General features: G+C 58.5%; 3 protein-coding genes and 1 pseudogene across 3 annotated transcripts; 3 read left to right on the top strand and 1 right to left on the bottom strand.

Moving 5' to 3' along the window:
- Nucleotides 1–271: 271 nt before the first annotated feature.
- ACA1_325310 (uncharacterized protein) lies at nucleotides 272–1600 on the bottom strand (the record flags this gene model as incomplete). Its single annotated transcript, XM_004336879.1, has 4 exons — nucleotides 272–558; nucleotides 650–842; nucleotides 922–1160; nucleotides 1309–1600. The coding sequence occupies 4 exons, from the start codon at nucleotides 1598–1600 to the stop codon at nucleotides 272–274; spliced, it is 1011 nt and encodes a 336-aa protein (XP_004336927.1).
- Nucleotides 1601–1715: 115 nt separating this feature from the next.
- Nucleotides 1716–4179, top strand: ACA1_325300 (ThiF domain containing protein; the record flags this gene model as incomplete). The annotated part of the gene is made up of 9 exons (XM_004336878.1): nucleotides 1716–2045; nucleotides 2151–2247; nucleotides 2345–2510; nucleotides 2619–2709; nucleotides 3059–3160; nucleotides 3293–3410; nucleotides 3571–3698; nucleotides 3804–3942; nucleotides 4007–4179. The coding sequence occupies 9 exons, from the start codon at nucleotides 1716–1718 to the stop codon at nucleotides 4177–4179; spliced, it is 1344 nt and encodes a 447-aa protein (XP_004336926.1).
- An 81-nt stretch (nucleotides 4180–4260) lies between these two features.
- ACA1_325290 (uncharacterized protein) lies at nucleotides 4261–5706 on the top strand (the record flags this gene model as incomplete). The annotated part of the gene is made up of 6 exons (XM_004336877.1): nucleotides 4261–4420; nucleotides 4554–4706; nucleotides 4835–5007; nucleotides 5037–5120; nucleotides 5204–5540; nucleotides 5627–5706. 6 exons carry the CDS (start codon nucleotides 4261–4263, stop codon nucleotides 5704–5706), a joined length of 987 nt encoding a protein of 328 aa, XP_004336925.1.
- Nucleotides 5707–5996: 290 nt separating this feature from the next.
- Nucleotides 5997–9661, top strand: ACA1_325280 (annotated as a pseudogene).
- Nucleotides 9662–10475: the final 814 nt, after the last annotated feature.

Genomic DNA, 10475 nt, shown 5'->3' with positions numbered 1-10475 from the left:
GCGCCAGCCTGCCGCCACCGGGCGAGGTCTCCGCTGCCAGCGGCGTCCTGCTGACCTACTGCGGACCCACCGGCTTCGAGGTGTTCGTCGAGAGCTCGCTCCTCTCCCTGGGCTACCCCGTACAGCAGCTCTTCAAATTCTGAACCACATCACAACAAGAAGACAACCATAACCTACAAGCTCACTTGACACCTCATGACAATGATGGTGATGGTGATGATGAATGAAAAAAGAGTTCTTGTCTTGTTTGTGGGGGGGGGATTGGTGGTGTTCAGGACCGGGGCAAGGCGGCGGTGGCGTCCTCCTCGTTCTCCACCTTGACGAAGATGTTGCCGACGGCGAGATCGGCGGCGGTCTCGTCGGACGGGTCGAGCCGGGTGTCGAGGCTCTCGAGCTCCGCTTCGGTCTCGTCGGCACGGAAGGGGCGGCCCAGCATGGAGGCCTGCGGGTGCGGGAAGGGCTCCGTGTTGTAGGGCAGGAGCGTCTTCGGCGGCGGCTCCTCCGCGTCCAGGTCGGGGAACCGCAGCTCCTCGACCGAAGGCGGCTCCGGCCACCGCACTGTGTTCGATTCGTGTCAGCACACGCACACAACGCACACACACACACACACAACACACAACATGGGGACAAGAGAAGGGGAGGAGGGTACGCTTCTTGAATTCGTGGAGCCAGCGGGGCGGGATGACATACTCGGCCGCCTCCTTCCTCAGCTCGTAGTCGTCCTCCGACACTTCGCCCAGGATGTGGTCGACCGAGTCCTGGCCGTCCCGCAAATACACCTTCTCCATCTTGATCACGCGCAGGATGCGCCGCCACCAGTGCACTTCGGCCACCAGTATCTCCTATCAAGTCCGCACCACGCGTTAGCTAGACACGACACGACACGACACGACCAACGACACGAGGACGGGGAGATGGTACCCGCTGCCGCAGGGTGTTGCGGTAGGAAAGGCGCACGACAGCGACGGGCGGCAGACCAAAGATGTTCTCGTCGGCCCAGTGGTAGAGCCGCTTGTGGGAGAAGATGCCCGAGGGGTCGGTGTTGATCCGCGGGTTGTGACCCAGCTCGGACGGGTAGGTCATGTGGGTGAGGAACGTCGTCAGCAGCCGTTCGGGCGTTTTGATGGCGCTGAACGCAACATTGGCATCTCCCATCAGGCCTGGCCGCATGAAGAAAAGGGAATGGCGTGAATTAAAGTGAATGATGCTGCCATGCGTGTGCATTGCCCCCCCAGCAATCATCTTTTGATCCTATTCTTTAAGAAGAAAAATGCAACAAAATAAAATTTGATTCATTAATTGGGGTACCTTTCCAGCTCGGCAGAAGGTGGCGATTGTATTCCCAGGGATCCTTGCCAGCGGGCGTGATCCATTTCAGGTATCGCTGTTCGAGCTCCTTGGCATCTTCAGCACGCAGGTACGTCTTTCTCAGCGACGATCCCACCCGGAGAAGGGATGAAGACGACGTGATGTTCCTGCCATCCGTGCTCAGCGCGTAAGTACGGCGCGGGAACGGAACACGCAGCGTCTCCGCCGCCGCGGAAGCGGGTGTCGGCCGTGAACTGCGCAGCAGCCCCCAGGTGCCCCTTGTGCTCTTCATCTTGAGTCGATTACCAATTAATCTTCCGGCCGCCTTTTCCTTGTCTCTTTTCTCCCACGTCTTTTTGGTCCAAAAAGAAAAGGCATATTTTTATTTACATTTTTATTTGTGCAAGATGTGGGGAGGGCACACCGAGGCGTCCGTGGCTGCGTCATCTTCTGCTCCTGTGGAGGTGGTGAAGGCGGCCCTCCCATACTTGGGTGTGGCAGCCCTTTCCGCGGGTCTGGCCATCGTTTCCTATCGGCATTTCTGCACTTCGCCAGCAGCGTCACCTTCAAAGGAGGCACAGCCGATCGTTCCGCCCGGCATCTCCAGCCCCGCGTTTCCAATCGATGTCAGCGAAGCCGATCTCATGCGCGACGCCTCCCAGGAGGAGGTACTCCGTGAGCAGACTGATCGCACCCGCCTTTTTTATGGCGATGAGGCCTTCGCCAAGATTCGCGACGTACGCAGACTCATTTATTTGTTTGATTTAATGTTTTAATTAAAAAAATATATATTTATTTATTTATTTATATTTATATTAATCTCACAATAATGTAAAATGTAGGCTTTTATCGTCGTAGTTGGCGCGGGCGGCGTGGGGAGTGCCGCGGCTCATGTGCTGCTCCGCACCGGCGTCCGTAAGATACGCATCATCGACCCTGGTGCGTTCACCCACCTTGACCATCATGCCCCTCTTGGCGCGTGGGCACTGCAATCCGCCACATTCGTCTCATCGTGTGTCGTGTGCGTCGTGGCCAGATATTGTGACTGTGAGCTCGCTGAACAGGAATGCGGTGGCACAGCGCAAGGACGTGGGCCGCAGCAAGGTGCACACGCTCAAGGACTACTTCCACCGCATCCTGCCCGAGTGCGAGGTGGAAGCCCTCCAGGTGTTCTTCACCAGGGACCTCGCGCCGCAGCTGCTGTACATTCTCTTTCCCCCGCGCGGTTCAAATTGCGCGCTTTGTTTTGTTTTGTTTTGTTTTGTTTTTTCCTGACCATATGGCGCGCGTTGTTGGGTGGGTGGGGGCAGGGCAGGGAATCCGACGTTCGTCCTCGATTGCATCGATAACCGCGACACCAAAGTCGAGCTCATTGCCTACTGCAAGAACAACAACATTCCAGTACTCTTCGCACGCACGTACATGCGCACATAATCGCCGCTAGCCTTACTGACCTCACCGCGTACGCCAAACAGCTCGTATCAAGCTTTGGGGCGGGATCTCTGTGGGACTGTACCAAGGTTCGCGTTTAGCCCCGCCTCATGCGCTTCAGCGAACGACACGCGCACGCACACACGCACACCACACGCACACACACCACACGCACGCACACGCACGCACACACACACACACACGAGCTCAACTGTGGCTGACCAATCTCCACCATGGTGCCACTGAGCAGATCTGCGTTTCCGATATCAGTGATTCTTGGGCTTGCCCGCTCGGCCGAGACATTCGGCGGTGGCTGAAGGTTCGCGAGGGGATCTCCGAGGGCGTGCTCTGCGTCTACTCCATCGAGAAGGAGCGCAAGAAACAGATCCCTCTCACCAAGGAGGAGGTGCAGATGATCGAGGTGAGTCAACACACACACACACACACACACACACACAACGCACACACAACGCACACACAACACACACACAAAACACACGCCGCGCTACGCTCGAATGGCTCACGGGGCGCACTGGCGCGCACACGCGTGCAGAGCCAAAAGATCAAACGAAAGGTCCGTGTGGCGAAGTTGGGCGTGGCGATGCCCATGCCCTCTCTCTTTGGGACCACCATGGCGTCCCTGGTGCTCAACATCCTCGCCGGCAAACCTGGTATGCACCTTCACTTCTAACAACGTTTATTCTTCTATTTACTCATCCTTTCTAAAGAATTAATATAACATAATTCATGATATGTCAATATATAATGTTTATATTAATTTCTCGGTTGTGATTGGTATTAAAAAAACAACAACGTACGTATGCGCAACAGTGCCCTATCGCAAGGAGGAGTACGTGGTGATCTCCAACAAGGCCTCGGTACGGATGTACAAGGCGCTGGTCAAGAAGGAGCAGCGCACCACGCAGATCAACATGAAGCAGGTCAAGAAGGGCTTCAGGGTACACTTGGCACCTCCCCTTCTCCCCCTCTCCCTCTTCTCAAGTGTAGCTCAACGTCAGTTGTCGTCGTCTTTCTTTCTTTTTTTTTATTCCTTCTGCACGCAGTACATGGAGGCCAGGTTCTTGATCGAGCAGGTGTGGTGTCAGGCATCCTCGATCTCAGGCGAGCCCGGCTCTTCCATGCAGTTGGTGAAGTGGCGCCGAGACCGACCACTGGATCGTTTCAACGTGGTCCTCATGACGGGTAATCGTACACGCACGCGTAGAATCAGTCGTGTGTGCGCGTGGTCTGACGTGTTGTGCGGCAGATCCCGAGGCGAAGGCGCACGACGAGGCGCAAGGAGACGTGGTGGACGTCTATGGGCAGGAGCTGGTGAACAAGGTCGATCGCACCATCGCCGAGTTCGTCAAGGACAAGGACATCGAGCTGCTTGAACAGGCCGAGCTCGCAAAGAAGGCAAACAAGTCAGGACAAGAGTGATTTTTTTTTAATGTGGCAAAATAAAAACAAATAAAATTTGATTTCAAATCAAAATTTGCGGCCCGTCGAGATCAAAGCAAGATGGAGGCCTATAAGAAATTGAAGGCGCGCAAGAGCAAGCACACGCACATCAAGCCGCCCAAGAAGGAAAAAAAGAAGCCTGCCACAGTAGCCAAACCTGCGCAGGCTAGTGCCGCCCCCCACGAGCGTCGAAGACCGGAGACCGTGATCGATGAAGAAGGTACCCTTGGCAACCACTTCAAATCTATAGATATATCTTCAAAGCCGGAATTCCATCTATAGATGGAAGACTTGCTCTTGTGTCCAAGATTAATTTAGATTTATATTATTTTTGTTCGTATCGCCATTTGCAGAGATTCAGGAGCGCAAGATTTACAGTCGCAGAAAGGTGTCGAGCAATGCCTACCGCTACGAGCTCGAGGAGGCGAGTGCCGCGGGGGGCGAGGGTGGCGTCGACGCGGAGAGGAGCAGAGCCCCCTCGCTCAAGGAGCTGCTCGAAAACGCTGGTGAGTGGTTCTGCACAGCCCCTCCTCCTCCACACTTTGCACGTTGGCGTAGCCGCACGCGCGCTGACGCTTTGTTTATTCCGCTTCGGCGTCTCGGATGGTGATGGTGCGATGGCGTGTACGTGCAGCGAGCAAGGACCCTTCATCCCACTTTCGGTTCAGGGAGGAGCGTGAGTGGAACGAGATCGCCAAGACGGCTGCGCACACCAAGGCATGCCACCCGAATCCTTCTCTCCCGTTGCTTCTGCACTCTTGCGACTCTGAACCACAGCTGCTCACCCCCTGCGCATGCGGCCCGGTGGTGCGGTTGTGTTACCTTTACGCACCCAGGCGGGCCTCGACTTTGAAAAGCTGGGCCGCAGTTTGGCCACCCTCCCATTAGCCGTGCGATTGCAGCTCGAGGGCGATCTGTTCGTACGTGGAACCCAGCTTCGAAGTACGGCGGCAATGCCCGTGGCCCGGCGTTCGCTGACAACGTTGGTTCCTGACCTTGGCAGGGCAAGCCCGTGGGCGGGGAGGCGGACGAGAGCTGCTCCTCGGACGAGGAGAGCGAAAGCGAAAGCGAAAGCGAAGCGGAGGAGGTAGAGCCCTCGGGCAGCGAAAGCAGGGCTCGGGCGGAAAAGAAAGTGCCAACGCCGGACGAGCGCTCGCCGTCAACCGAACCCAGCCGACAGCAGCCACTTCTGCCCGAGGCCGTGCGACGACCCCTCGCCTCCGCGCAGGAAGCGAAGGCGGACATCAACGAGGAAGACCTCCTCGAGGAGCTTTTGGGAATGCCTAGCGAAGAAGTCGCAAGCCAGGCCACCACCGCACCATCACTGTCGTCATCATCAGGTTCGTCCATTTGTTTGTGTGGTCAGCAGTGCAAGAAACGATGGCTCAGCTGTGTCTATCTATCTTCCCAACTACATCATCAACAGGCAACGATGCGGCGGCCGCGGCCCAGCAGACGTCAGAGGGCGGCGGCGACCTCGAGTCGTGGCTTGACTCAGTGATCTGAGGTGCGGTGCCCACACAAGAAAGGTAACAAAAAAGAAATAAAATTTGACATGGAATGCGAGCAATTCTAAACATGCTTGGCGCGCATTTCTTTGGCTTCCCTTTTAGGCACAGCCGTGCCCGATTAGCGCCACACATAACCGGAGCAAATCGCAAGCGGGCGGCGCTTGGCGAGCTTCTTTGGCTTTGGCGTATGCGGTTTTGTTTTTCTGTCTTCTTTCGCACGGCCAGCACCCATCTAAAAAAGTGGTCCTCTTCAGGAAGGAAGTCCTTTGTGCCAGGGAGCTCGCCATGAAGTCTCTCACGCTCGGGTACGAGAAGCTCTTGACTCTTCTAACCTCTCTTCTCCTCACTCTTTTTTTTTCAAACTACGTCCTTGGTTGGTGTTGATGGATCCCCCTTAGTCAATCTCTCGATGTTCACTGCCCCCGAATTCATTCTCCTCCCAAATGGACCCCTACTACTGAAGTGCTAACACATTGTTGGTGTCGCATCTACAGAGTTTTCTGCTTGCTCATAGCGTGCGTTTCGGCGACGCTTGTCATCAACGAGATAGATATCTCGCAAACCTCGTCCAACTTCAACGAGTTCGTCGAGTTGAAGAACATCGGCACCACCACTATCAACACCCTGAACTACACCCTCGGCTTCTACGATAGCGGCAACCAGGTCGACCAGCAGCCGCTTCTCGACTTTGATGTCGCCCCGGGCGCCTACTACGTGATGTGCCTCTACCCCTCCAAGACGCTCCTCTGTACGCAGGAGGTCAAGGTGAACCGCCTCTCCGGCGAGGCCCTCTTCAGTAACTGGATCGCCAACGAGAATTCGACCGTGATCCTCTTCGAACAGAACACGCGCGTCGACCTGGTCGGCTACGCCGCGCTCGCGGGCATGAACAGCGCCTGGTACCTGGGCACCTCGGCCGCCCCCTCCGACAGTGTGTCGTGGATCGGCACGTCGGTCTCGCGCACCCCCGACGGCAGCAACACCAACGACAACGGCCGAGACTTCATCCACACGTGCCGTACCCCCGGTAGGGCCAACTCGAACTTGCCCGCCTCGATCAGCTGCGCCGCCGACACGGATGTCGAGTTGGTGATCAACGAGGTCGACTACACCCAGAGCTATCTGGGCTTCGTCAACGACTCGCGCGAGTTCATCGAGCTGCACAACCGCGCCAACATCCGGCCCGCCCTCACCGAGAACACCAGTCTCTACCGTCTGCGCATCATCGCCGCCGACAACTCCACCGTCCGCACCATCACCGTCTCCGGCCGCCTGTTCCCGCTCACCGTCCCGCTCCACGGCTACTTCACCATCTGCGCCTTTGGTTCGGGCGTGTGCGATGGCGTCGGCGCCAGGAACGTCAGCGCGGCCGCCAACGCCACCAACGGCTTCCTCGACACCGGTCTCAACTGGATCCCCAACCCGGGCGATAACGGCAGCCCCTACTTCACCATCCAGCTCTTCAAACAGAGCGGTGCCACCGTGATCGTTCAGGACACGGTCACCTATGGCGGCACCCACCCCGGCTACACCTCCGGCACCGGCGCTGGCGACCTCGATCGCGCGATCGAATCCCGGTACAGTTTGTCCCGCTACCCCGACAGCTACGACACCAAGAACAGCGCCGTCGATTGGAGCGCCCGGTACGTGCCCCCTCCTCCTCCTTCCCCCCCCCATCACCTTTTCTCTCTTCCTCCTTCTTCTTCGCATTCAATCGATTCTCCAAACCCCCCCCCCCCAAATCTTGCTTTTTGTCCCCCTGCCTTGTTTTCCACTTCTTCCTTCAACCCTCTGAGTGGGGCTGACCTTGTGATGCGGGTCTGTGCAGGTGCTCCACTCCCAACTCGGAGAACGTGGTAACCAGCAGCAACTGTGACCCGGCCAACTCGCCGTCGCCGTCGCCCTCGCAGACGCCCTCGCCGTCCAACACGCCCACCCGCTCGCCGACCAGCTCGCCGACAAGGACCCCGACGCCCTCGTCGACCAACTCGCCGACCCGCTCGCCGACCAGCTCGCCGACAAGGACTCCCTCGCCCTCGTCGACCAACTCGCCCACCCAGTCGCCCACCAGGACCCCGTCGCCCTCGTCGACCCAGTCGCCAACCCAGTCGCCCACCCAGTCGCCCACCCAGTCGCCCACCAGGACCCCGTCGCCCTCGTCGACCCAGTCGCCGACCAACTCGCCGACCCAGTCGCCCTCCAACTCGCCGACTAACTCGCCGACCCAGTCGCCCACCAACTCGCCGTCGAACTCGCCCACCAGATCGCCCACCAGCACGCCCACCAACTCGCCGTCCAGCTCGCCCTCCAGGACTCCGTCGCCCACTAACTCGCCGTCCAGCTCGCCCTCCAGGACTCCCTCGCCCACTAACTCGCCGTCCAGCTCGCCCTCCAGGACTCCCTCGCCCTCGTCCACCAACTCGCCGTCCAACTCGCCGTCCAGCTCGCCCACCAGATCGCCGACCCAGTCGCCTACCCAGTCGCCCACCCAGTCGCCGACCAACTCGCCTTCCAACTCGCCCACCAGCTCGCCCACCAGATCGCCCACCAACTCGCCCACCAACTCGCCCACCAACTCGCCGTCCATGACCCCGTCGCCCACCAACTCGCCGACCCAGTCGCCCACCAGGACCCCGACCCAGTCGCCGACCAACTCGCCCACAAACTCGCCGACCAACTCGCCCACCAACTCGCCCACCAACTCGCCCACTAACTCGCCGACCCCGTCGCCCACCAGTACCCCGACCCCGTCGGTTACCAGGACCCCGTCGCCCACAAACTCGCCGACCCAGTCGCCCACCAATACCCCGACCCCGTCTGTTACCAGGACCCCGTCGCCCACCCAGTCGCCGACCCAGTCGCCCACCAGTACCCCAACCCCGTCGGTTACCAGGACCCCGTCGCCCACCCAGTCGCCCACCCAGTCGCCGACACAGTCGCCCACTCAGTCGCCGACCCAGTCGCCCACTAACTCGCCGACCCAGTCGCCCACCAGGACCCCGTCGCCCACCAACTCCCCGACCAACTCACCCACCAACTCCCCGACCAACTCGCCCACCCAGTCGCCCACCAGGACCCCGTCGCCCACCAACTCACCCACCAACTCGCCCACCCAGTCGCCCACCAACTCGCCCACCAACTCGCCCACCAACTCACCGACCAACTCGCCCACCAACTCGCCCACCAACTCCCCGACCCCGTCGTCCACCAGGACGCCCACCCCGTCGCCCACCAGGACGCCCACCCCGTCGCCCACCAGGACTCCGTCGCCCTCGGTCACCCCGTCGTTCACGCCCCGCGCGCTCATCCCGCGAGCCCTCGCGCTCTGCGAAGTGGAGAAGGTCGACGGTGCCAACGAGGAGGCCGACCTGCTGGTCCAGCGCGACGAGCTCTGCGACGCGCTTCTGCCCGAGGCCGAGGCCGCGCTCGAGGCCAAGCAGATCGAGCTCGACTCCGCCAAGGCCGCCGCCGAGGACTGCTGGCTGCTGGCCGCCGCCAACTGCCCCATCCCGCAGAGGCGCGCCGAGATCAAGATGATGTCGAAGCAGGTCAGCGTCCTCGCCAGCCAGCACGCCAGGCACATCCAGTCCATCCGCAAGCCCAAGAAGATGGACAAGTCGGCCCCCAAGCCCGACGACCACAAGGCGATCGAGGAGAAGTTTGCTCGCAAGCACGCCAGCCGCAGCAAGAGGGAGGCCCGCGATGACGACCTCTTCTTTGAGCTCTACGAGCCGTTCCAGGAGGACCCCGAGTTCTCGCTCGAGGTGTGCCGCAAGAAGATGGCCATTCTCAGGTTCTACCACAAGTCGCTCCGCCAGAAGATCCAGTTCTGTAACGATTCCCGCATCTACGCCGACACGGTGTACGACGCCTACACCACCTTCATCGAGATCTACGAGGCCAGTCTCGAGCAGTGCGAGGAGGTGAACTGCACGATCAGCACGCCTTGAGCAGGCTGCTTTCTTTTTATCTCTCTCTCTCTCTCTTCGTTCTTTCTTCTTCGTCGCTGCCGCTGCTCTCGTTAGGCGATGAGCTTGGACGTTGCGCCATCTTTCTCCACGCGATTTAGTTCTTATTCTCTTGGTTAGTAAAACGAAAAAAAAACCTGCCCCCTTTTTGATGGACCACAGCACGTTGTTTGTCCAACTGATTGTCTGGAGCCTTCTTGGTGTCAAGAACTGGGAGAACTTCCAGATCAGCTGGATCATGCCTTCAACCCTCAATGTTGCAACATTCCACCAATGAAAAGCTCAAGCAACTAAAGGAACATATGTAGAAGCATGTTGCCCTCTTTACAAGAGGCAGATTTGGGTCAACCTCAGCTTGCACAGAAGTGTGTGCCTTCTTCAGGCACAGTTCCTGAAGGATGTGGGCCTCCTCTCCTTCCTCCACCTAAAGGTTCATCTCCTCTTTCCCCTGCCCTTCTTTGGCACTAACCTTTGCCATACCAGTGGTTAGATCCGTATGACAGAGTGCATCACTGCCCATCTCATTCTGCAATAGTTGCTCTTGCTGAGCTTTGTACCTTCTGGTGCATACCCTGGACTCCCTCCAGTGGTTCCCCATCCTGAGGTTTCCACAGAGCTGTTCTCACAAAGTTAAAATGGTTTTCCTGGCATCGCCAGGAAGTTGGTTGAGGTGAATGTGCAAATAAAGGCCTGCACATGTGGCATGTTTGAGTCCAGAAAGGTAATTGAACTGGATGAGATACAGGGGAACAACAAAGACATGTTGACGAAGTTGAAGGTGTAAAAGATACAATTA

Source organism: Acanthamoeba castellanii (genome assembly GCF_000313135.1).
Source record: "Acanthamoeba castellanii str. Neff unplaced genomic scaffold scf7180000084475, whole genome shotgun sequence".
In the NCBI taxonomy this organism is placed as follows: domain Eukaryota; phylum Discosea; order Longamoebia; family Acanthamoebidae; genus Acanthamoeba; species Acanthamoeba castellanii.
This window is presented reverse-complemented; position numbering and strand designations above follow the sequence as displayed.